Source organism: Capsella rubella, unplaced genomic scaffold, assembly GCF_000375325.1.
Source record: "Capsella rubella cultivar Monte Gargano unplaced genomic scaffold, Caprub1_0 scaffold_7, whole genome shotgun sequence".
NCBI lineage: Eukaryota > Viridiplantae > Streptophyta > Magnoliopsida > Brassicales > Brassicaceae > Capsella > Capsella rubella.
The window spans coordinates 7,285,287-7,310,983 of NW_006238917.1; the positions used below are offsets into that span (position 1 = coordinate 7,285,287).

Sequence of the window (25,697 nt, forward strand, 5' to 3'; positions counted from 1 at the left end):
GGGATTTTTTATTGTTTGACTATATGAGCATAACATGTGGACTATCCAATATTCCAGGTGGTTCATGCACATGTTATTACACATATTCACATTATGAAGGAATGATCAATATATTTTGTTATAAACTCCAATACTCCATCTCCAATCCATACAACTGAGTTCGGTTTCCCAAACCTTAAACCTATGCAATGTAAGGATGACCACCAATATTAGTTTTTTTTTTCTTCGTATTTTGTGCTTTTTGAACTTTAGCCAAAATATGTCTTCCTATAAGAATAATCAATTAACCCAATTCCAAATACATTGCAGACTACAAATATGCAAGTAACATATTGCTTTACTTTGAATAAAACTATAATATATAAACATCATTTTTTTTTTTGGTGAAATATAAACATAATTGTTGGTTGACCCAAACAAAATTTTTAAAAACAAATATAATCATAATTGTTACAAAAATATTCATTTAGGGCTATATTTTTTTAAAAATATATATATTTTTTCATATGCAATTGGGTTTTTTCAATGGATAAATATATACAATTATTTCCTGGAATTATTTTTTTAACTATACAATATTAATGTTTTTTTGTATTAAAGAAAAATGAAAAATGATATCTTGAGCTTCCTTTTTTTTTCTTTGGGGAAGAAAACCAAAATGAATAAGGTTGATAATGAAAAGCTATGAAATTAAAAAAACCTTCAGTGCCTTCTTCTTTGCTCTGCGCCGTGCCGCCTTGTCTCTCTCGAACTCGCTTACCCTATCGAGCCATTCCTCGCAGGTTAGCTTCTTCTACCAAATACTACTTTGAGTCTTTGACCTTTCTTCTGGGTTCGTTTCTACACCTTAAAGTTTCTGCCTTTTTTCTAAGGTTCCTGTCGATCTTAAAAAGTACAGAGATTGATAAACCCTAGTTGTATCCATTAAATGTGGAAGCTTTTAACCTAGATTAGTCAGGATTTGTTCGGAAACAGTTAGAGTAGCGTAGTTTACACAGCTGCTGAAGCTGTCTTGAGGAGTTCAGGGTTCATGCATGTCCCGTAATCGCTAGGTTCTGATGAATCTTATGTTATATATATATATATGTATCTGTTCCCAGTAGAGATTGTTGTGTTTTTTTGTGCTTCTTCCTTTAGATGCTCAATTCTTTCATGGTCCTAATTCAATCTTGTAGTTTCAATAATTTAGTGTGGTGTTGAGCTAATTGGAAGATAATCTCTGTTTTGGATCTATATCATATCTAATCTTAATCTTGCATGTATCAATCAACCTTCAATTGTCGAAAATTGGATCCTGAATTTGCCAGGGAGGTGCAGAACTGATCAATAGGAGTATGGATAGATGAAACTATATAAATTTATATTCTTTTTTGTTTAATCCGTGTAAAATTTGGTCGATGAGTGATCTGAAATCAATGGAAACATCGGAATTATCTTTTTAGCCTAGTACTGACTGTTGCTTTATGGTGAAAAATTATGGGACATTGTGGTTTTTGTATTCCTTCTACTGCCTCGATTTCGAATGGCAATCTCTGTGAAAGGATTGCTTTTGTAATGTTGTTAACTGCTCGTTTTAATCTTGGGATTTTTCAATATTTTTTTGGCTAGGGTAAGGGTTTCATCATCCACCTTCGTTAATGCAAAGCTTGTAGCATTGAGAGACAGCCCTGTTAATTTGCATATATACTGTTCTATGGCTGGTACTGATAAACGCCGCTCTCGCCACCATGAAGAAAGCCCTACAAAACCAAACAAGAAGAAGAAGGGAAGCCGCAATCCAGAGAAGAATCTCCTTGTCAGTCTTCATTCCTGTTCCAAGTCTAAGGATCTCTCAGCTGCATTGGCTCTTTATGATGGAGCTATCACTTCCACTGACATCCGCCTCAGTCAGCAACACTTCCAAAGCCTTCTTTACCTCTGCTCTGCGTCCATTAGTGACCCGTCTCTTCAAACCCTTGCCATCGACCGTGGCTTTGAAATTTTTGATCGTATGGTTAGTTCCGGGATTAGTCCTAATGAGTCCTCTGTCACTGCAGTGGCACGTCTAGCTGCTGCTAAGGGTGACGGTGATTATGCTTTCAAGCTTGTCAAAGACATTGTTGCTGTTGGCGGTGTTTCGGTCCCTCGCCTGAGAACTTATTCTCCAGCTTTGCTCTGTTTCTGTGAGAGTATGCATGCTGAAAAGGCTTATGAAGTGGAAGACCACATGGATGCTTCAGGTATTGTGTTGGAGGAGCCAGAGATCTCGGCTTTGCTGAAGGTAAGCGCTGTCACAGGCCGAGAAAAGAAGGTTTATAGATATTTGCATAAATTAAGAGAATGTGTTGGCTGCGTTAGTGAAGAAACTTCAAAAATTATTGAGAAATGGTTCTGTGGAGAGAAAGCTAGTGAGGTTTGTGATAAAGGGATTAGTTCTGATATTGAGCTGCTTAGAGCCGCTGTTTTGAAGAATGGGGGCGGGTGGCATGGTCTAGGGTGGGTTGGGGAAGGCAAATGGATTGTAACAAAAGGTAGTGTCAGTCCAGCTGGGAAATGCTTGAGCTGTGGTGAGCATTTGGCTTGTGTAGATACCAATGAGTTAGAGACTGAAAATTTTGTGGATTCTTTGGTGGGTTTGGCTATGGAGAGGAAGGCGAAGATGAATTCATGTGAGCCAATGGCGGACTTCAGCGAGTTTCAGGTTAGAAAGAAATAATGGATGTTTTCTCTTAGCTTGCATCTAATATTGTGTGGAATTTATAAGTTGTGGTAGATAAAATCTTGCATGAGATAAATACCGAAATGAAGTTTTATGTTTTTTTCGTAGTTAATTTTCTCTAATTATATAGAGAAAGGTAATAGTGCTTTGAATTCTTATTGGAAAATGACGTTAGCTGCTCTATGTGTTTCTGCATTGTTCATTTTAACTCTGCATACACCTCTGGCATGGATTCGTATGAACTGGGAATCATATTTTAAGTTCTTTGTAGTTCCAAATGTGATTTTTAAAACTTTATAGTATGGACTATCTATCGAGAAAGAACAGTAGAAGTCTATAGTTTAGTGCCTGAATCAAAATTTTTATTGCAAGTAGTATACATGTTTGATTATTTATTTAGTTAATATTCAAATCATATTTATTTTTCAACTATTTGACAGGAGTGGCTTGAAAAGCATGGAGATTACGAAGCTATACTTGATGGAGCAAATATTGGGCTCTACCAACAAAACTTTGCAGATGGTGGTTTCAGTCTACCACAGGTTCTCATTGCTCTTCTTCTTTTACATTTTTGAATACATTCCTGCGAATACTAACACAATGCAACATGGTGCAAAAAGAGCAGCTTGAAGCTGTTGTGAAGGAGCTTTATAAGATAAGTGGTAACAAAAAACAGCCGCTAATTCTGTTGCACAAGAAACGGGTCAGTGCGCTTTTAGATAACCCGAATCACCGGAGTCTGGTGGAAGAATGGATTAATAACAATGTCCTATACGCGACTCCACCAGGTTCCAATGATGATTGGTATGGACTGACTTAAGCTTAAGCTTCTTATATAATTACACTGACATGGTTTTGGTTTTGTTACTCAATCATTGGTTTCTTTTTGTTTGATGTTTTGATTTCAGGTATTGGCTCTATGCTGCTGCTAAACTCAAGTGTTTACTTGTGACTAATGATGAGATGAGAGATCACATATTTGAACTATTAAGTAGCAGTTTTTTCCAAAAATGGAAAGAAAGACATCAAGTTCGGTTTACTTTTGTCAAAGGTTGTCTCAAGCTTGAGATGCCTCCTCCCTTTTCTGTTGTGATCCAGGTTTTTTTTCTCAATCTTATATCAAAATTTGGTGTTTTTTCCAGATGAAGTACATATCTGAATCTGTGTAATCTTATTTTTTGGATATAAACTTAGGAATCGGAGAAAGGATCATGGCATGTTCCCATAACTTGCCAAAACAATGAGGAATCATTGAGAAGTTGGATTTGCATTACAAGGCAGAGTGTATAGATTGATTCACTCTATATTGTCCAAGTCAGCATCATTTGACCAAAATTTTGAAGATTGTGGTTCCACCGTCGGATGTTAGAACTCAGACCAGTTTTAGTTTCTGATATGAGAGCCAAAGAGAAGAATACCATGAGTTAAAAATATAGGAATTGACATTTCATCCTTTTCGATTTGTGACTCTGTTGTAAGAAAGAATGTTGTTTGTACAAGGTTTTTAATTTTCTTCAAATAAAAATTGGTTTAATAATCATCATCACAAGTTTTATTACCTTTTTTTCTCTCCAAAAGTTAAGTTCTCACATGAACAAAGGTTAGTGTTGGTCATGGATTCGTCTTTGGTGTTTCTAATGGGGTGGCTGGCTATACAAACGAACTTGTGACTTGGCCACTGGATTAGTAAGGTTTTCTGAGTTAGAGATGAACCAGAAGCAATGATCATTCCAAAGAGAGGTTTTGATCGTGGGTTTTTAGAGCTGGAACACTAATGTTACTAAAACCAAAAAATATCAGAAAAGTATAATGATAGTATATATTATTAATTTTTTTTTTTTGGCACTATTGATGTAGTGTATATTATTACTTAAGGATAAATATAATTAATTAAAGTGTGTTAGTTATTTCAACTTTTTGTGAAAAATAAATGTTTTAAATGTAACTGTTGAGGTGACATATTAAAACTAAAGAAAGTAAACAATGATGTATTACTTGTGAAAACTATATATTTAAGTTGATTTTTGAGTAAACGACTAACTTGTGATACTTTCAAGCTAACGATTATTTATATTTGGTCAAAATAATAAAACAAAATTTATAAAATAATACTTTTGTTTTGTCAACAACTTAACACTAAAAAATCATAGAAAATGAGCCAATCGAAGAGAAAAAGTTTTAAAAGCTAAAATTAGAATATCAACAAGTATCGAACAAAAATTATTTAAAATAACTAATGATTGAAGTATTACATTAAATGAAGAGACGCGAAGGAAATAATAATGCTACATTAATGGACAAGTCAAATTTTAGCCAATTATCCAACTACACGGCTAAATTATGATATTTCCAAAGCAACGAAAGATTGTATTTTGTCGAAACGGCCGTTGAAATAATCTTTCTGGTCTTACCATATTTTAGCATTATTTTTTATAATTTTTTCTTTTCATTTAAAATATTACCTTTGTGATAAATTAATTTTGGCATATTATAGATTTTTTTTGTAAACTAAAATTAATAAAAATGAGGCTTTTGGTTTTTAATATAGATACAAACAAATTAAAAGTAAAGACAAATATTTAATGATTGAGAGAAATATAAAAAAGCCCATTAAAAGCCTATATTATTAGGCTACGAAACATGAGAAGGTGCCAAATGAAGAGACGCGAAGGAGAAACCGCAAAACTTGAACAAAGGTAGCCGAAGAAGCTAATAAATACTCTCTGTCTCTCTCACACATTACATGCTCACGCTTCTTTGTTTTTGAAGAACCATTTCGTGTGCTCTTTGCTGCGTCGCGTAGCCGTCAGGTATACCTAATAATATTTACGCTCCTCTTCTTCTTCTTCTTCTTTTGTTTAGGTTCTGATAATGGTAGGCTGAGTTTTTTATATACGGTCATTTCTAGGGTTTGATAATATTGATCCATGTTTTGTTTTTTGTTTTTAATTAGATTCAGGTTTGTTTTTTGATTGTTTTAGATTCGTTTTCTGGAGTTTTGTAAACAAATTATTCTAGTATTTTCTTTTGTTTAATCCAAAATATATAGAATTTTGATCCGTTTTTTTCTCGGTTTTGGAATTGAAAATTCTCGTATATTGATATTTAGATACTAGGGTTTGAGAAATCTAGGGTATGTAAATGTATGTGTGTGTTTTGAGTGTGGATTAAATTTATGTGATGGATATTTTCTTTAAAATTCTGAATTGGGAGTTTATTTTGAATCACATAATTGTTAGGTTTCTACCATGTTCAATTTTCGTCTTAAATCAGTTTCATAAATTAATTTTAGTTTCGGTGTTTCTGTTTAATTTTTGTTTCAGATTGAAACAACAATTAGGTTTGATTAGCGTGAAATCTATGTTTTGTAGATTTGGAATGTAATATTGAATATATCTCTTTGTGTAATGAACTTTATACATCTTCTTATTGCTTGTTTACATCCATTAAGACATATGATTGCATGACGATAAACATATGTTTTTGGTTTGTTTTTTTTTTTCTGTAGAATCAGCAGAATCAAGACACCATGAACTCGCTTCCTCCTGCTGCTAATGGTGGTTTGGCGAAGAGAAAGAGGGGTCGTCCACGCAGAGAAGATACCACAACTCCAAACCCGGAGACGAACTTGTTAGGTAAGATGGTGTCTGGTGTGCTCGAAGGAACTTTCGACGCAGGCTATATTCTTAACGTCAAGGTGAAAGACAGTGACATCAGATTCAGAGGTTTTTTGTTTAATCCACGTATGGTCCAACAAGTCACTCCAGAAACGGACCTGGCTCCTCATCTTAAAATGTATGGAAAAGGAGATAACAAGAGCAATGAAACTGATCAACCTCTCCCTACTGATCAAGCAAGGAATGATGCTGCTGACACCACTGACTCGGAGTTTGCTGAATCTGCTCAAGCGTTGACACTGTTGCAGCAGGGGTGCAATGTAAGATTCCCGGTGCCACCAAAGGAAGCTACTGCTCAGAAAGATGGAGTCAATGCACAAGTAGCGAATCGGCTAATGGAGTTTTTTCCAACTCCAGTCTCGACCGTTGGCACTGCTCAAGGACCAAGTCGTGGCGTGGTACAGAATGAGGTTCGCGGATTCGACCTTATGATCGTGGAACCTGTTTCTCAAGGAGAGTACGTGCCAGAAGAGCTTCAGCTAGAGCTTGGAAACAGGTCAACATCAAGTGGCGAGATGAACAAGTAGCAGAGCTGCTTGAAGGAGAGAAGAAGGAAGATTGATAGCAACATGGAAGAAGAAGCTACTTCTTAAGTGTAGGAGTTGAAACTCTGTTCGGTTGTTTATGTGTAACAGACCTCAATTGTATTTTCTGTTGTCTTCTCCCTCAGTTTATGTTTTACAGACTTGAGTTATATCTGTTGTAATACAATGTTACGCAAACATTTATTTTTAGTTATCTTTTCATCTAATGCTGTGTCCTAACCAACCAACTGAGAGCAAGTAATAAGTTCATATAAGCATTGGTCGTTTTAAATGTGAAGTTACATAAATTGCACTAATCATTATTATTCAGTCTGTTTCAATTCGTAAATGTGGAATATCTATTTATTAATCTCTGTTTATTAAGAACCGTCCGATTACGAATAAAGCAATAACGTAGTAACGATCTAACGGTTTAAAAAAGTTGTTTTATTCTTCTTGACTTTTGTCGGCCATGACCGTTTAACCAGAGTTAGCAATATCTTCTACAATTCAAATTACAGTACCCAATGCACAATAACCCATTTGGGTTTTCTTCTTCTCTGCTTGGCTTTGATCTTTCTCTGTTACTATATCTTTCTTTTTGATGCATTCTGTAGGATTTGCAGGTTTAGTAATCATTTATTGTGGGGCAAATTTTTTCATAAGAGCTTCATCTTCTTCACTCAGATCTGATTCTTTTGTGTGTAAGTTTGAAGAATGGATTTGCATTTGAAGAACTTGTTTGGTAGGTTTCAGGATCAGTTCGGGTCAGGTCCGGGTCTTGGACCTGGATCCGGTGTTTGCCTTATGAAAGTTGAAGGTATATCTTCCAACATTGTTCAATCCATATTCAAAGCTTCAGCTTCTTTATACAGAAGTGAGCCATGGAAGAGGCTTAGACCTGGTCATTTGTTTGGTGTTCGAGTTGGGAAAGCCTCAGATTGGTCAGGAAAGAGACAGCCTTTCCAGTGTGTTCAGTTCATAGGAGGGGATGGTGGTGATATAGGGGTATATATGTATAGGTCCACGAGCTATGCACTGAAAATGACTGATGATTCATGGGAAATGGCTAGAGTTCCGAATGTTGAGGTTTTAAGGGTTACTTATGAGCTTGAATCATTGATGCTTCCTTCTAACAAGAGGATGGTTAAGTCTTTGTCTTTACAAGTTTCCGGAACTGATCGGTTTCCGGTCATCGATGTTGCCAGGTGCACGACCTCTGATGAGCTACAGTTTAGGAGCCCGACACTCGAAGAGATTAGACTTTCGATTGCCATCATGAAAGCTCTTTCTTTGGTTCATCCATTGCTGCTTCAAGAGGAGTCTGGATTGCCAAGGACAATAAAGTTTTCGCCTTTTATTGAGACTGTTGATGTTCAGTGGCCACCAGAGATGTTCAATGGCCATGACTTTGTTGCTGTAACGGTTTCACATCCTCCTGGACAATCATATGAACAGAAGTCCAAGAAAACTATGATGGCACGAGAAGATGAAGTGTTGGAGTTAGTTGCAGGAATGACCAATTTGGGCGTTGGTGAAGGTGTGAAAGCAGGGTTTAGCCAGTGCACAATGTGTGAGAAATCTGTTCATAGAGATGAGTGTGTTTGTTGTAGTCATTGCCATGCACCCATCTACTGCGGTTCAGACTGCGAAAACCGGCATTGGCGAGAGATGCACCGGAGTGTTTGTAGTCTCTACGAAGCTATGATGAGTAGAGAAGAAGAGCTCAAGATAAAAACCTTCAATTTCTTGTGTTATGGTGTAAACCCATGTGAGTGGCTTGGATCTTTAGGCATCCATAAAAAGGGAATGTGGAGAAGACAATGTAGTTGCTATTCTCACCAACCTTTCGGTCTCTTACACTGTTTTTCCTCAGAAGCACTATCTGAATCATGGGGAGGGCTAGAGGAAGGGAATTATCCACAAGATTTACCGATTCAGAATCTGAACAACAGGCGTTCCCCGGGTATGATCCTCATGTCAGATTGGTCAGACTACTATGATTTACGGTGTCTACCACGGTCAAGCCCGGTTTCGGACATTCTCTGTTACCCTTTAACCCTTTACCACATATTAACATCAGTAAGCACCCATTCCAAGAATCTGTTGCTGAAAGGGAAAGAAGTAACTGTCCACTACTTAGGTCCAGAACGTGAACTTGACTGGATCAAAGCATTCACAGAGATCAATCACTTGCTTAATGGTTTAGGAACCGCGCAGATCATAATGATCGGACCTGAAGTCCCATCTGACTTATCTGGTACAATAGCAACCACCTCAACGACAAATAGCAGAGTTAAGGTGAGCTTTGTGAAAGGCTTGTACCAAGACGAGGTAACATACCTGACTTCACCGGATATTATTGTAGCCTTGAACTGTGACCTGGATGGGTACTCGAGCTGGACAGGAGCGGTTGAGATAGTGAACAGTATGGCAATCCCCAGTTTCTTCACTGATAAGACAGAAGAAGCTTGCGGAAATGCAAAGGCAGTTTTGCGTAATGCAGGGCTGAATATCTCTCATCTGGTTGCTCCTAACCCTTTCCGCTCGCCTGTGAGGACTTGTGCTAAATCCTGCAATCTTCCCTGTTACAGCAACGGCTTCATCCTCGGGGTGAATACATAAAAGACTTGTCTAAATGTTGTAATAAGCGTTCGAGTTATAAAAACTTAGCCAACTATAGTGGCAATCGTGTTCACTTCTGTACAAAATCTCATACAATGTGGGCTTTTAACCAATCATCCTACTTTGCTTGGAGAGCTAATCGTTTCTTTTTGGACTTTTTCGTTTCCAGTTTCGGAGTAAATACACTACGGCTTTTGTTAACTATACATTTGACATCGTTATCGTCATTTGGAATCTTTGACACTATTTCCGCTGCACTTTTGGAATCTCCTGCAGCTACTAGAACCTGATACATCCTGTGGAGCCATATAACCAAGAACTCATTATACATCACTCTCACCAGAACAAAACTTTTTACTAAGGAAAAGCCACTCTTTTAGATACGATTACTAAGAAAAGTTCAAAATCATTCTTTTGAATGTAGATGATAAAAAGAGCTCTCGCCTTAAATAGTTGAGGACATTGTAAGGAAGTTCTGCAAATTGGTACTCTTTCCATACCAGTAGAGCGCTCTGCTTATCTTTGGCATTGACACAAGCATGGAGAAGAAAATCTAGACATTTTCTTGAAGGACATAACTCAAGCTCTTCCTTCATAAAGCTCACCAAGTCCAGCCCTAGCTTCACATCACTAGACTCTGTGTCCGCTATTGACCTAAACACCTGATTTAAACAATAAGATGCCAAGAGTTAAGAAAATAAAACACACCAGAATTTTCCAAGATTTCGTTGAGTCTACATATGAGAAACTTGAGGTTATAGTAAATCAGTTGACAATACGAATTCAGTGAAAAGCATGTAAAGTTTGTTAAAAAGCTTGTAAAGATTTTGAAAATGTATGAGAAAAATAGAATCAGACCTCTTCAAACCAATATTCCACAGCGCTGTCATCCTTGGACAAGTGGTTTTTGGTTTGTTCTAGCAAATCAAGAATGGAGCTACACAAAAGGGGTTAAATAAAGCACAGGTTAGTCAATAACGACGGGGTACACGTGTGAACTAAACAAAGAACACGCAAAATTCACTGTACCTTGATTTATTGTTGCGAATAGCAAACACGATCATTTTGAAGAAACCATCAATCCAAAATTTATAATCACACAGCTCATGAGTGAGTTGAACCAGCGTTCTCAACTCTTCATTTGAATCAGAGTTATCCTACAGAAAAATAATTTGAGGTTATTGCAATACGTTATGGTATCTCTTATTCGCTATTAGTCGGCTACATAACGAGGAAAAATATGACGAAAGTGAAAACTTTAAACTTACTATAAGAGAGATAATAGCTCTTGGCTCTACGGTGCAGCCAGTTATCTTCATTTCTTCATAAATACTTAAAGCATCTGTTATATTGCCATTTGTTGCTAGAGCAGATATAAGCACACTTTTCAGCTCATTGTGATCCTTAGGCGAAATTCTCTGGTCCTTGAGCACCTAAAGTAAGAAAAAAGCTTGAGCTCTTACACTGAATCATGAACATAATTATTCTAGAATTTTAAAAGAACATAAAATACACAAGCTTACCCGTTTTGCCTTCTTAAACTGCCCGCATGATGCATATGCTTTAATAAGGGACATGTAAACGTGCTTATTAGTTTTAAGTCCTGCTTGCTTCATCTCCTCATAATACTTTTAAATAACAAAAAAAAGAAAGAAAAAAAACACAGTTTATGTATGTATATCATCTCCTCATAATATTTCTCTCATACCCTAGAATTTTTTAATGTATGTATAACAACTGACAACACAACAAGAGAGACAGTATCATTAGGTTTCCAACTTCAAGATTAGAAGAAGAAAACTCGCACGAGGTAAAATATCAGTAAAATACAGTTTGATTACCTCCGCAATAGCATCCTCCTCGCTGCAATACTGTATTAGATAGCTAAAAGTAATGGAATCAGGTTTAACATCAGCTTCTTTCATTTCCTTGAGGACCTTTAAGGCACTGTTCACTTTTTTCTTCAAAACCATACAAAAATGTCAGTAAAAAACGACTCGCTAGACAATATGGAAGAAACTGAGATGAACTATCAATCGGTCTAGAACCTTGAGGACCTTTAATCTATAATAATTTTTTGACTACAGCTACCTGCCTATTCGATATACATTTATGCTACGATAGAAATTTAGACAACATATGCTTCTTTGCATGTTCCACAATCTTATTTCCATGCATATTTCAACACATGATTAAAGGAATATATGGATTCTACGATAAGTGAGACAAAGGGGAAATTAAAAAAGAGAGCTTAAGATATTACCTCCCGGAAATATCCTGCCAGTATAGAATTGTACATGCTACAGTTTGGTGCCAACTTGAAATTCTTCAAATTACCAAGCATATGATATGCACCTTCAAACTGTACGGAACCAAGGTTGAGAGCAAATTTTTATGGTCGGAAAACAAACATTGCATCTGTGAGAATACATTCATACTTAATATCTAGGTCTATAAAACAAAATTCAGGACAGGAAGGAACTTAAGCTGATAGAATTGGTAATAAGTTACATCTTTGATTCTTATGCACAAATTTATCGATCTCCTGAAAGTCTCACTATTTGGCCTCACATTCTTGCTGCTCATTATTGAATAGATTCTTTGCACCTGAAACAGAAACAGTATGACCAAACACAACTCTGGTTTAACATGAGTATGAGAAAGATGTCAGTGATCTATCAAGAGCATATCAGTGACTAGCCTAAAATTGGCTGTTTTATTGGATGTAGAACAGATAGTGAAGTCAGTTAACAAAAAGATTGGGACGAAGTCCAAGGAACATGCTTCAAGCAGAAGGAGGTCTGTACCAAATTAAACGCAAGAATCTGCTCAATGGCCTGTAACAAAGAGTGCAGGATGTTTGCCGAGATTTCCAGACCTGATTCACACATATTTTCAACTATATCAAGAGCAGTGGCCACCTACAACACAAAGGAATTATCATGAGTCAAACTAAGGAACCAGGTTAGTACGGAAATGAAAGTTGAAAATGACAGAAGCGGACAAATACCTCATTTGAGCCACATAGATAACCAACAAGATTCTCATATGACGTAGACGAGGGCATGATATCTAGTTCTTCATGCAACTTGTTAAACTTGAAAATGGCATTCTCTACCTTGTCTCACCAAATTATGTAAGAACATGGACGGTTAGGAGCCATTGGCTAAATTGAAAAGAAGCTTTAACAATAAGAAAGAAATCTCACAATCTCAAGACCTTGAATATAAAACATCATGTAAAAATTTTGAGAGACTCTAATAGATATATCAGTTATCATTGTCGGGAGGAAAAACAATTGTCAATGTATATGTGGTCAACACTAAGTTAAGTAATTAAATACCAAAAGGTGAGAAGAGAGAATATATTTAGCTAGAAGATCTTAATGGACCAAGGATTGACGTTACTTTTTCACAGAACACTTGGGAGCAAAGCGATTTAACACACTCTATTTCAATAACAAAAAGATCTAGGATGAGACTTGGAAACATTGTCAATGAACAAAAATCACCATGGTAATACTAAAACTAGATGGAAAAGAAACAAATCTAGGAGAATACTAGAGAGTTAATAACCGCCTCTATAAATTTGCAAGTACTATATATACCAAGTACTCACCGTTGAATTTGAAATGCAAGTTGCATAGTTGGATATGAGATTGGAAACTGTCTCCACTCCATCTGAACATATCAAGAAACCAAGTACAATGCTATAAAATGAGTCATCAGTGTTCATATTTAATTTGCATCAAATATGAATCGGTGTCTGCAAAAAGCACCAGGTTATTTTGATTGATTTATATCTCACCTTTACCACAGTCTCTTAGGTCCCAGAGTAGCCTCACTGCAACAGACTCCGACAGCGATTTTCCAAGGTATTCAAATATGCTTTTCAATGCATCTGGTGAAGATACTTTTGTTATGTCGACAATCTCTAAGAGCTTCTGAAGATTTTCCTTACTGTCTTTCTCACAGAGTGCAACCAAATAATATTCTGTTGAATGACCAAAAGATTACTTTTTGAGGGTGGAGCAAACTAAAAAGAAAAAAACAGAATTCTAAATGAATATAATACTACATGTACAGTGTGTGGCATACCTTGTAGGATTGATAAACTTAGCCCACTATCATCAACAGCATTGCAAAGTTTGTGGATCTTCTCTTCATCGCCGACTTGGATCCAAAGAAGCATTTCATAGTAGACAAGTCTCCCACGAGACTCAGGACTTGCCTCCTTGATAAAATCCTTGAGAATTTGGAATTCATCTACCATTTCCATATCAACTAAGTACTTAAAAAAAGGCCCATAAGCAGCTTCTCTTATAGCGAACCCGAGTTGTCTCATATCTTTGAGATATTCAATAGCCTTTCCAATTTGATCAAGAGCATATTCTGCATCATTGCTACTCCTCGCGCGTGCTATGCAAAGTTTAGTCATTGTGTTGTATTCTTTCTCACCCGCTTCTTTTCCCATTTTATTCATCACAGCAACCATAGTCTCGGTGCCCAACTTCCGAAGACATCCCTTGGCGAGCTTCGCCATAATCTCCGACTGCTTTTTCTGGTAATTCTCTGTCTGGATCCTTCCACGTGAAGCCAGTTTCGGCTTTGGCGACGAACAAACTTTCCTAGTCAGGAAATCTGAGGACTCGAACGCGTTCTTCAAGGAACCTTTATGGCGATTCCTTTCTTGAAGAAGACTACTACCACTAAGTTTAACTGGAACAATCATCAAAATTACACAGTGCCCAAAAGAAGTACCACTGGAGAGCTCATTGACAAAGAATAAGCACCCTTACTCATAAAAACAAAAGAGAAGGTGTTACATTTACATACCATCTAAAGCAGAGGAGATCTGACCAGCCAGTGCAGGTTCCGCAAGACCTACACAAAGGCAACAGAATCATGATGAACCAAATTGGAAACAATCAAACATCCACAAAATGATTATTGACAACACCCAGTTCTGGTTCCAGTAAGAGAGACATAGAACAGTACCGTGACCAGTATTGGACGAATCGTCGGAAGACTTAAGCGACGAGAGAATCTCCGGCATAAAATTCGTTGACACTGTTCAACAAAACAGGGAGATTCACTAAAAAAAAGTCCAGATTTTGAAATGACCCAATTAGAGAAAATCAGAGAAGAAGAGACGTTACCTAGTCCAGTTTCAGGAATTGGTGAATCCACGGGTTTAGCAGTTCTGGTAGAGTTTTTCATCGCAAGACGGAACACAGCGCTTAAGCTTCTCTTCGCCTTTAAAGCCATTTACAAAAAGGTTAATTAACCCAAATCGAATCGATACCTAGATATCACTCCCGTTTAGAAACAAGGATTCACATGAGATCGGAAACGAAGAAGAAGACGATGAATCATAAAACCAGTCGATAAACCCCAGCAAAGGTTTCGTGTTCGGAGTATAGTGGCAATAATGTAATTAAACGATGTAGTTGAGGGTAATTGAGTAAGTAACATATACACTAAAGATAGGCCCTGTACTTTCTATCTTTTTCTCTTCCGGTTCTGTAAAATTTCCTCTTTCGGAAAATAAACCGCGGTAACAAAAATTAAATATTTTATTTGAGGCAAGTGGCTATTTTATTATCTACAAGTTGCAAAGGTCGAAGCAAAACGAGTGGTTTGAAATCTATTCGAAATAAGTTCAATAGATATTTGATAGTGTAGGTACCTAAAAATTAAAAATGTTTTATTTTGAAGGGAACCATATAATTATCTAGTGGTCAATAAGACAATAACTGTAGTATAAAGTAGAAGTTTGTCGGGAAAAATGTATTTTAGCAAGTATCTCTTTTCAAGAAATACCAAGAACTGCTGTAGTAGTGACTAGTAGTGAGTGAGTCGACAAGATTGCTTGAGTTTAAAGAAAAAAAAAAGAATTTCATATAAATCATATCAAACCAACCAACCCAATTATCGACTTTTCAAGTGCTTTATATTTATTGTTTTATTTATGATCGACTTTTATTTTTCAAGTTAGTTAGACAACTACTTGCTCAAATGGTTCAACTGGGGTCATCTTTGCTTTTACTATAAATACGAAGCCAAAATCATTCAATCCAGTAGAAAAAAAAAAAAAAAAAGAGGAAGAAGAAGAAAAATGGATTTTCAGACAGTTCAAGTGATGCCTTGGGAATATGTTTTGTCTTCTCAATCTTTTAATGACTACCACCAAGAGAATCATGTTCGTTGGTCTCAATCTCCAGATTCTCACACTTTCTCTGTCGATCTCCCTGGTAAATACTCTGGTAACTTTTATCACCACACAAAGATTATCTTTTACCTGATTTTTTCATGGTTTTTGTATTTGTGTTGTTGTTATGTTTGTTTAATCAGGTTTAAGGAAAGAAGAAATAAAAGTTGAGATCGAAGATTCGATATACTTAATCATACGAACGGAGGCGACGGCTGGATCAACGGATCCGCCGGCGAAGAGTTTCAAGAGGAAGTTCAGGTTACCGGAATCTATTGACATGATCGGGATATCAGCTGGTTATGAAGATGGTGTGTTGACTGTTGTTGTGCCAAAGAGGATTATGACTAGGAGGTTCATTGATCCTTCTAATGTTCCTGAAACACTTCAGCTTCTTGCAAGAGCTGCTTAATAATGTTCTTCCTTGTTCCCCACGAGTTCGATCTTTGTTCTCAATCTCTTAAGATAAGATAAACATATAAGAATATGTAATCTCTTAAAAAAACAACGAACTGTTATGTGTAGTTTGTATATCAATCCAAATCCTATGTTTATGTTTCAAAATGAATTTAAAAACAATGGTAATTATATGATTAGTGGTTCGATCTTCTCAGTTTTGGCCTTAAAGAATGGTCCATGGCCTTCGTTTCTTCAATTATAGATGTCTTTAATAGAGACCATCTCACCTGAAACAGAGAAAAGTTGGACTAAAACACTGAAACTCATGCTTGAACATAGTATGTCAAAGACAATCTTTGTGATCTAGATTGCAACCAAATCCAACTTTCTTTACAGTAGATTGAAGGAGATAGCGTACCATGTCAAAAAGACTCCAAACTATGTAGACATGGCTGGCCTGCTTCATGCATATTCTCAGCTACATCCAGAGCAGTGGCTACCTACGATCATGAGTCAACTGCAGAGAGGTGACGGAAACGAAAATAAATAGAAGCGTGCAAGTACCTCATTTGAGTCATAAAGATAAGTAATAAGCTTATTAAAAGATGTCGATGAAGGCTTGATATTTACTTCTTTGTGTAACTTGTAGAACTTCAAAACAGAATTCTTTGCCTTTAAACCACCAATATCATAAAAGAACATGGACTGTTAAGAAGTGTAGAATGAACTCTTTACTTCTTGGTGCTAATTGAGACTATTACCATTCCTTATGTATCCAAGGATATACTATTTCAGTACCAGAGAAGATCTAGGACAAGACTTAGGTGTCACAAACATTGTCAATCCCTATCAATGTTAAAGTGGTCAGACCAAATCCAATAATATTCTAGAACCAAAACAAGGAAAAGACCTGACTTAACAACGGCCTTTATGAATTTACAAGTCGTCTCTTAGCCTTTGATGAAGCCATGTTTGGAATTACAATGTTCCAGCTAAAACGATAGTGATGAAGAAACTCACAAAAGCAAAATGAGGGTTTTGGTGAAACCAGAGAAGCTCGATAAGATTATGAAAGACTAAATTTGCAGACTTCTCATTTTCTTTTCAATTAACATGCGTCTCATATATATAACAAACCACTTTACAAAATGTGGAAATAAAATGTTGAGAATGATAAAAACTAGTCTAGCGGAATCACGTTTTCAAAACGTTATTTGAGTAGAGTAACTGAAGTATATAGTTCCTGTCTCGCTGAAGCATCATCAATATAAAAAGTTTGATCATTTGTGATTCACTTTGAACTGACTCCCGATTGCTTAGCGACTATACGATGAGAAATCTTCACATTGGTAGTACTAACATTCTTAGGCTGAGAAGCTCTGTTCTTGATATGATCACCATTCTTCAAAACCTTCTTAGCTTTCCTTTCTTCAATCTTGTTTATGTTGCCGATCATTGCATCATTGTCTAAAGAAGAGAATTTCCAAAGAAAGAGTCATAATTTACATTTCAATTGCAACATTGTGTGACAACAAAGGTCGAAAAGCAGCTCGAAAACCATACCGGGACTTGATACAACAGCGCGGGGGCGTAGGATCGGACTGGCTTTGGGTTTGTGTTTTACTTCAATGTCAGATACTCTGATAGGTTTATTCATTTCAGTGGTGGATTCACTTTCAGAGATGAGGACACTAGGTATGTAAATCTTAGGAATCTTGGCCACATATATTTGCATATCATCTTCTTGGTTATTCTCTGTTCAAATGAGAAAAGATACAAATATAAAAATAGATACTTCTGAAAAATTTGCATTTGATTGGATTGTTAACAAAAACAAAAAAAACATATATTTGACATATTGGAATTGCTCTCCATAAAAAAACCAAGTCAATGTTCCTAAGCATAACCTAGTCAACCTTAAAAGATCCAGTTCTTAATCTAAAAGAGTCAAAATTCAAAGAGAAAAAGCAGAGAGAAATTACCAGAGGCAGGAGATTGGAAAGAGTTCGAGTTCAGACAAGAACTCCTCTGCTTGTATTTACCAGCTTCGTGATTAGCTTTCAATTTCGGGTACACTACAAACAAACAAAAAAAATCCAAGAAAAAAGGAAAATTTAGAGAAAATATTCAAAGCTGAAACTTTTTCCAATCGTCACAAATCGAATGAAATTGATGATGGGCAGAACAAAAGTAAGACGAAACCAATACATAATTCAAGCAGAACACACTTACTAATTTTGGTTCCAATCTCGATCCAAAATATTGCTTTGTGGTATATTGAACCGTCCAATTGATCGGTCTGTACAACTGCGTAAGGTTGGAGAAAGAGGAATATGAACGGAGTTGACAAATCATACATATACTAAAATAAAATAAAAGCCCTTTTTCTGGTCATTGTGGTCAAAATTTGCATGCTCATGTTTAAATAAACACGACTCTTCTCTTACCAGCCGTTGGTTGCAACTTTTTTTCCATGTGAATCTATTTAACTTGTGATGTTTCTTTTGTCAGAGCTCACCACATGGACTAAGTGTTCACTGTTAACCCCAGTTGCGAGGTTGGTGTTGAACCGGCTGCACTAAGCACGGACAAGGTGGTATAGCCCACTTGACCAAACTTAGGATAATATATTGGGCTAAAGGGCCTTCAAATAAGGCCCAAATTAACAGTGTAAGTGAAGGGAAAATGAAAGCTGTGTGCAAAAAAGAATAAAGGAAGAAAAGGGATAAAAAAGCAAACAACAATGGCGTTGAACGTCATAGCAGCACCTGGGCGTCTATCTTTAGCCACGTCTCTCACCTTCACTTCCACCATTAAAGCAGCCTTCGTTACACCTTCTCATTCCTCCGCACTCAGAACCGCCGCCACTCGATTAGTTTTCTCTTCGTCATTTTCATCTCCCCGTCGAGGCTTCCACGGTGGTCGTATTGTAGCCATGGCTTCTTCTGCTCCTGGATCTGTCAATAAGCCTGAGGATGAGTGGCGTGCGATTCTATCTCCTGAACAATTCAGGATTCTCAGGCAGAAAGGCACTGAGTAAGTGTGTTTTCGTTGCTCAATTTTGGGAATTTTATTTTTGTGTTTTGGATTAAGAATAGTGTTCTTGCATGTATTGCTTTTAGATTGGATTTGATTGTTAGTGTGGAGTTTGATTATCAATGTATGTTCATGATTGTAGCTAGTACTAATGCCAGATATTTACATGTGAGAGAAGGTCTTGTCTTTAGAAGATTGTCCTGCATTGAAATCATGATGCACAAGTGTGTTGCTATGGTTATTGGTTACTGTGATATGAATCTTTGGGAATTTACTAGGCTTCTGAAAGATTCGAGAATCGAAACAAGTTTTTCGCATGTTGTGGCTGGCATTAGATCTCTGTTGATGATGTTCCACTTGGCTGTCTCAGTTGCTATGAATTTCACTTTTAGGACTGGCTTAGGAGGGAATGCTCTGTGTGAACATGACATTGTTCTTTAGTCATGTGTTTTACTTTGATCATTTTTTTGGTTCTTTCAACTTTGACAGCAAGTAGCAAATGGAGTCTGATTAGAAGTTAGTTGTCTCTGTGGTTTATATCGATTGAAGTAGAGTTTTTCGATAACATTTTTCTAATGGTGTCGGCGACACATGTTAATTTAGATATCCAGGAACAGGAGAATACAACAAACTATTCGAAGATGGCGTCTATTGCTGTGCAGGATGTGGAACTCCTCTCTACAAATCCACCACCAAATTCGACTCCGGTTGTGGCTGGCCAGCTTTCTTTGACGGACTCCCTGGAGCCATAAACCGAACCGTAAGATTCTCAATCAAGAGATCATTTATCATTGGATATCATGATTTGAGAAACTGATTGCTGAAAACACCTTTTATGTTTTTTACTCAGCCTGATCCAGATGGGAGACGAGTTGAGATTACATGTGCGGCTTGTGGAGGACACCTCGGTCATGTTTTTAAAGGAGAAGGTTTCCCTACTCCAACTGATGAACGACACTGTGTGAACAGTATCTCTCTCAAGTTCACACCGGAGAACCCAACCCTTTAATACTTTGATCAGAAAAAAACATATAGTTGTGTTCTGTGATGCTTCTATGTCTCTCTCGTACTGTTTTATGTTTCGACGGCTAGGAATAAGGTCGTTGAATAAAGTCTCTAGACTATTTTGTTTATAAATTTTTACTCAGGCTGGTAAAGTTAATAAAGTTGCTTGTTTGTAAAGAAAAATAATAAAAGAGATCTAAGAAATGACTCAAAGTCGCAGGATTTTGACATGAGTAAAATGATGTACCAAGACCAAACCCAAGTATTTGAACTAAACGCCTTGGTCTAATTCTCTGCTATACGACAGTCAGTGTTGTACTTCCATACTTGGTTGTTTCAACATGCATGTACATGCTTTGGGTTTTATCATACCACTTTAGAAGCCTGTTGGATTTTCCCTTAATCTCCAAAATAGGTTAGCTCTCAAGAAAAAAACATTTAGAAACCATAATTAGCTGATCAAAAAGGTTTTTTTCAAAAAAAAAAAAAAAAACCAAAACCTTTTTTTCATCCATCTTGAGAGCAAAGTCTTCTCTATCTGATTATACTCTGCCACTATGGTGTTGTTGATTTATTTGACTTTTTCTGACATTTTAAATTTTTGATATATAGTTTGATCATGAGAGCAAAATGTTCATCCGGTTTGAGTTAATTACTACTATTTTGGTGAATTTGACCCCCCAAAAAAAGAAACTTCTACTATACTAGTTAAATGCAACTGGAATTTAATAATGACATACTATTAGTTTCAATTTGGTAACACCAAATAATGATATAGCCACATGCAAATGATGTTCTTGTCGGGGGCAAATGGCAATCCATATTCTATAGGAACCATTTCAAAACAAAAAAATATAAAAAGACTTTTAATTAAATCACGATAAGATATGGGTCAGTTTCAATGATTTTCAAAAATGAAGTACCCATTTCTGAAAGAACATATATGTTGTTAAGTTTGGTATAAAATTTATCAAATATTTTTGGTAAAAACATTGGAGACAGCGAGAGAGTAGTAAGACTAGACTTGGTAGCTAGATGTGTATTTCTCTTTTATCAATCCTCGCACGTTTTTTTCGTTGAACAAATTCGTTTCATCAATGATCACTAGATATATTTTAAAAATCTTTATACATATGCATGAACAAGACTGAAATGAATATATATAACTTCTTTAAGATTTGTTGTGTTCTATGACGATTGATTACGGCCAAGCCAACCAAGATCTGCCTATTCGATTTGATTCTTTATTTTAAGGTCTCTAGGGATAATATTTAATTTGGTGTCTTGGTAATCAACCACTGACCACTGATACAATATTATAAACATTCACATTTGAAACTCACATGCACTCTGCAATAATTATATTACAACTAGCTATACAATGTTATTTGCACACTGGCAATACAATGGTTATTATCTCATACGAAATTAAACAAAAAATAGAAAACTTATAGTGTTTTTTCGATCGTCATCTACCTAATCAGAATGGTAGATATAACACTTACGAACAAATTAAATATATATACTTTTGCCTCTTTTCCAATTTTAATTAGTAAATAACGACGCTACTTACATTGTGATATTGAAATTAATGATCAAGTTGCAAAAAGTTTTTTTTGTTTGACATCCATTAAAAAGTTTCTTATAATATAGTGTACTATTTTCTTACGTTTCACATAATCATGTTATCTTTATTAATTTGTGCTTTAATTACCTTATAAAATGATACGACCAAACTGCATGTTAGATTCTCTACATAGGATGTTAACTTTTAAAAAGTTCATTACTTAATATAATATGTCGTTTGAGATTATAACATGTTACTTTTTCTGAAATTCATGTGTGTCTAACAATCCAAATGATTGTATTTTACTATTTTGATAAAAGAAAAACCATTGTTACTTACTTAATTTAGCAAAAGGTTAATTAGGCAGTATAGTCAAATCTTGAGTCAGAGTTGGCTATACTGTAAATAAAATATATATTTTCACATGTGATATTAACAAGCATGCCATTCCATATTAGCGTGTCATTTGAAGGTAATAAATAACTTGTAACTTTTTTTTTTTTTGTTTTACCTGTAACTTTGTTATAGACCAATCTTTACTTGTATTATTTTTTATAATTATTAACAAACTAACAAACAAACAAATATGAAATTGATATTAATTGTATTATTTTAAATGTATTGTTTTAAATGTTCCAATTACTTTTTGATAATAAAAACAAAAACTTGATTTCCATATCTTCTTAGATCATTATCAAATACATAAATATGTAAATTTATGTGAAAATACAACTCCACAACTTTGTCACGAAAACGTGATTCAATAGTTTTCTGTCAAAATCTGAAACTGTGATTTTAGCGGAGGATACGATTCTAATCACATTCAACTTTGCCAAAACAACAATATTACGTAAAAAATTGTCGCATCACATTCAAATATTTCACTATCTTATTACATGCAAAGTATGAACATGGAAAGTATTGTTCATACATCGTGGTCAATTTCGAGGTGCTTTATTTTTATAACAGAAATACTTATCGTGTTAATCATATTTTAAACAATGGCTGAAGTCAAATACTATATACATGTAGCTAGCTTCCATGCAGGTTGTGATATATGACTACGCTACCTAGTATAAGATTTCTTCTTCTTCTTTTTTTCTTTGAAAATTTACGTAAGATCCCATTAGGTGCATTTGATATAATAAAGAAACTAATTATATAAAAAGAAGACCAGCCTAATAATTCTTTAAATATAGCTAGAGTCGTACCAACGAAATTTTAAGACCGCATACGAAATTATTAAAAAAAAAAAAAAGTTGCATCGTTTTTCATAGTATATAAAATATATTCTAGATAACATAAATTTTGGTTTTAAAAACTAAATACAATAACATTATAAAAAAGGTTACAACAACTTAAATCCCATTGTAATGTTTCATGTTCATGCGTTCAAATGTTCAAGTTCGGCTTTGAATATATATATATATATATATAGTCATTAATTATACAAATACTGCAGTGACCAATAATATATGATAGGAGAAATCGATTTATAACAATCACTAAAATACAAAACTATAGAAGTGAGTAACTAATAAGCTTCTTTTGTAGTAACCAAAAGATAATAAAAAACGAATACATTATTTAGAATTCACTACTCGAATGACAATTTATATGTAACGCTGCAGGGAGCAACACCCGATAAGTTGCTGTAACTGCTGTAAGTTACAATACAATATTGATGCGTATATCTAGGGATGGACTACATCTAATTTTGCTCGATTTAAGATCTCTCTTAAGTTCTTTTTTTTTTAATTAGATTTTATTTCTGGCAGCAAAAGTTTCCGTTATATGCATGTTTCTCTTATATACAATAAGATAATAGTATTTGAAGAAGATGTGATAATGTACATAGACTACTGACAAGAAAAAATATATATAGTAACAGATATGTTTGGTTCCACTTTGCAAGTTGCTAATAATTTCATAACTATTTGTTTTTGTCAAGTGTCTGTGAATAATGACGGATTAATTTAGTGGAAATACATGGAATCTAATGATAAAGTTATAATCTTTATTCTAGTGAAAAGAGGTTATAAATTATTAAATAGAAAAGCAGTACTAGGTGGCCAAAAAACACAGGTAGTAATACAAGTCTCCCACTTAAATATTTAGTTTATGAACAAAATTAGGACAACAGTTTTACAAAACGGGGTAATACCGAAAATAAATCCTTACTCCACAAAATGTGATATTGTTTTAAATTTGTAAAAATCGTGAATGTACCATTTGTTTCTGCATTATTTTCACGTACTAATCAGAATCATATACAATCTTTTATTATTTGGTATTATTAAGGGCCATGTTATAAATTATACGGTATGTTATATGGGTGTGGTGCCAGTTTTATTTTTACTATTATTTGAGTTTTGTTTTCACGTCGACTATCTATCTATCTGTCAAGTATGAGGAGCATTATTGTAGTTTGTTTTGGTAAATTTGATAAATATGACTTTCGCCTAAAACATTATTGCAGTTTTTGGCAAATTTTTTATATGATTGGAGTTTCCATTCACGATAAATTACTACAAAAAAAATAGAGCTCACCACCGTATAACATGTTTTGGGGAAAAAATTAAATATAAGAAGAAAATTAATATTGTGTTACTCTGTAAGCATCCATTATTAAATATTGTTGATAAAAAAAAACCAGTTGTAAATGTTGCAAAATAATAACACTAACTAGCTGGTCCTGATTAATAATATTGTTTCTGAAAAATACGAGGTTTTAGAATGATGTCTTATGAGGCATTCTTGTAATTTATATTATTTTTTAAAGTTTATTTTTGTCAAATTTATAAATAATAATAATATATCAAATTGATATCCTCACAACAAAAAATCTAACATAGTGTATGATTACAAAAACTCTTATAAAACACGTATAAATGCTTTTTATTAGTTATAATTTTGCAATAGTGGAATGTAAACTTACAAAAACAAAATAACAACTTATATAGCATAACATGTTATTTTGAATACAAGTTTTATGTCGCAGAATATATATAATTTTGTTTTAAAATTGTAATATTTTATCAAATAAATTATATATTATAAAATAACTAATCATAGGTGACCAACACAACTCGTGAAAATACCCTACAAACAAATAACACAAATTATATTACAATTTATAAAAAAATATATACATAATCATTTTTATTATTATCTATATACATAATCATATGTTACAAATGGATTATTATACAACATACATGAGATGTCACAACACATGTTATTAGTTTTATTATATACCAGCTACTTTTATATTCATATATACAGATATACTATATGGCATCTCATTTATAAATATTAACAAAATGCATACAAAAAATGTCTAAGTAAATAACAGAACATTAGTAATAGATCGTACTAGTGTATCATGAGTAATCACTAGCAGAGATGACAAAAATTCCACTACGAAACAATGAATTATAGAAAATATATTATAATTAGTCCATTAATTAATGTTTTATATATGTTCGTCTCTTCTTCATTAAGTTGATTTTTTTTTGGGAAAATTGATTTTAAAGGATGTATTTTTTAAAATTTGTCCATCTATGCCTTCTTTTTTTAAGTTTGGTATATTAGGTTTTAGAATAGGAAAATGCTCAATTATATCCTTACTTAAATTATATGGAAATAAACATCAAACTTTTTGACAAAAGAAAAAACATCAAACTAGGAAAATTTCTGTAAGAAAAAAAAAGATATTCTTAAATCTAAAAAAATCAAAAACATATATTATTTTTTCGTTTTTTAAAAAAAAAACTCTTCTCATTTAATATTGTAAAAAGGTAAAAAAAACCAAAGATAGACTCGACGATGTCAAAATTTTCTGAAAAATAAAAACTTCATTTGTTCGTGATTATCAAACCTAAACTAGGAAGATTGTTTGAGACTAGCTCTTTGATATTGTTAGTTTTTATTTTTTGATCAAACTCAAGGACTGT

General features: G+C 34.6%; 7 protein-coding genes across 10 annotated transcripts; 5 read left to right on the forward strand and 2 right to left on the reverse strand.

Annotated features, from left to right (window-relative positions):
* The first annotated feature begins 672 nt into the window (after nt 1-672).
* On the forward strand, nt 673-4,238 carry LOC17877711 (proteinaceous RNase P 3). The gene is made up of 6 exons (XM_006283343.2): nt 673-782; nt 1,609-2,680; nt 3,139-3,240; nt 3,324-3,502; nt 3,607-3,796; nt 3,893-4,238. Exons 1-6 carry the CDS (start codon nt 685-687, stop codon nt 3,986-3,988), a joined length of 1,737 nt encoding a protein of 578 aa, XP_006283405.1. The 5' UTR covers nt 673-684; the 3' UTR covers nt 3,989-4,238.
* Nucleotides 4,239-5,368: 1,130 nt separating this feature from the next.
* LOC17879346 lies at nt 5,369-7,126 on the forward strand. The gene is made up of 2 exons (XM_006284430.2): nt 5,369-5,508; nt 6,207-7,126. The coding sequence occupies exon 2, from the start codon at nt 6,228-6,230 to the stop codon at nt 6,900-6,902; it is 675 nt and encodes a 224-aa protein (XP_006284492.1). The 5' UTR covers nt 5,369-5,508; nt 6,207-6,227; the 3' UTR covers nt 6,903-7,126.
* Nucleotides 7,127-7,400: 274 nt separating this feature from the next.
* LOC17880535 (zinc finger MYND domain-containing protein 15) lies at nt 7,401-9,680 on the forward strand. Its single transcript, XM_006285408.2, has one exon. It carries the CDS (start codon nt 7,617-7,619, stop codon nt 9,522-9,524), a length of 1,908 nt encoding a protein of 635 aa, XP_006285470.2. The 5' UTR covers nt 7,401-7,616; the 3' UTR covers nt 9,525-9,680.
* LOC17879436 (pentatricopeptide repeat-containing protein At4g21880, mitochondrial) lies at nt 9,539-14,907 on the reverse strand. Of its 2 annotated transcripts, none has more exons than XM_006283046.2 (17): nt 14,683-14,907; nt 14,522-14,593; nt 14,360-14,407; nt 13,622-14,242; nt 13,332-13,517; nt 13,143-13,204; nt 12,535-12,642; nt 12,332-12,445; nt 12,036-12,131; nt 11,788-11,886; nt 11,366-11,485; nt 11,048-11,152; nt 10,793-10,957; nt 10,554-10,681; nt 10,383-10,461; nt 9,969-10,186; nt 9,539-9,820 (listed from the first exon to the last, which is right to left on the reverse strand). In XM_006283046.2, the coding sequence occupies exons 1-17, from the start codon at nt 14,789-14,791 to the stop codon at nt 9,643-9,645; spliced, it is 2,508 nt and encodes an 835-aa protein (XP_006283108.1). In that variant the 5' UTR covers nt 14,792-14,907; the 3' UTR covers nt 9,539-9,642. The 2 variants fall into 2 exon arrangements, with proteins under 2 accessions (XP_006283108.1, XP_023634891.1); XM_023779123.1 differs by having other exon boundaries at nt 9,650-9,820; nt 10,025-10,186.
* A 706-nt stretch (nt 14,908-15,613) lies between these two features.
* LOC17878234 (15.4 kDa class V heat shock protein) lies at nt 15,614-16,330 on the forward strand. Its single transcript, XM_006284673.2, has 2 exons — nt 15,614-15,777; nt 15,878-16,330. Exons 1-2 carry the CDS (start codon nt 15,642-15,644, stop codon nt 16,144-16,146), a joined length of 405 nt encoding a protein of 134 aa, XP_006284735.1. The 5' UTR covers nt 15,614-15,641; the 3' UTR covers nt 16,147-16,330.
* An 864-nt stretch (nt 16,331-17,194) lies between these two features.
* On the reverse strand, nt 17,195-18,589 carry LOC17880684. 2 transcript variants are annotated; one of them, XM_023779329.1, is made up of 5 exons: nt 18,581-18,589; nt 18,366-18,440; nt 18,116-18,208; nt 17,697-17,888; nt 17,195-17,600 (listed from the first exon to the last, which is right to left on the reverse strand). In XM_023779329.1, coding segments are annotated over exons 2-5 (462 nt in total). In that variant the 5' UTR covers nt 18,367-18,440; nt 18,581-18,589; the 3' UTR covers nt 17,195-17,424. The 2 variants fall into 2 exon arrangements, with proteins under 2 accessions (XP_023635097.1, XP_006284567.1); XM_006284505.2 differs by lacking the exon at nt 18,581-18,589 and having other exon boundaries at nt 18,366-18,545.
* A 255-nt stretch (nt 18,590-18,844) lies between these two features.
* Nucleotides 18,845-20,335, forward strand: LOC17877406 (peptide methionine sulfoxide reductase B2, chloroplastic). 2 transcript variants are annotated; one of them, XM_023778832.1, is made up of 3 exons: nt 18,845-19,169; nt 19,773-19,929; nt 20,030-20,134. In XM_023778832.1, exons 1-3 carry the CDS (start codon nt 18,877-18,879, stop codon nt 20,132-20,134), a joined length of 555 nt encoding a protein of 184 aa, XP_023634600.1. In that variant the 5' UTR covers nt 18,845-18,876. The 2 variants fall into 2 exon arrangements, with proteins under 2 accessions (XP_023634600.1, XP_006284545.1); XM_006284483.2 differs by having other exon boundaries at nt 18,853-19,169; nt 20,020-20,335.
* The last annotated feature ends 5,362 nt before the right edge of the window (nt 20,336-25,697 follow it).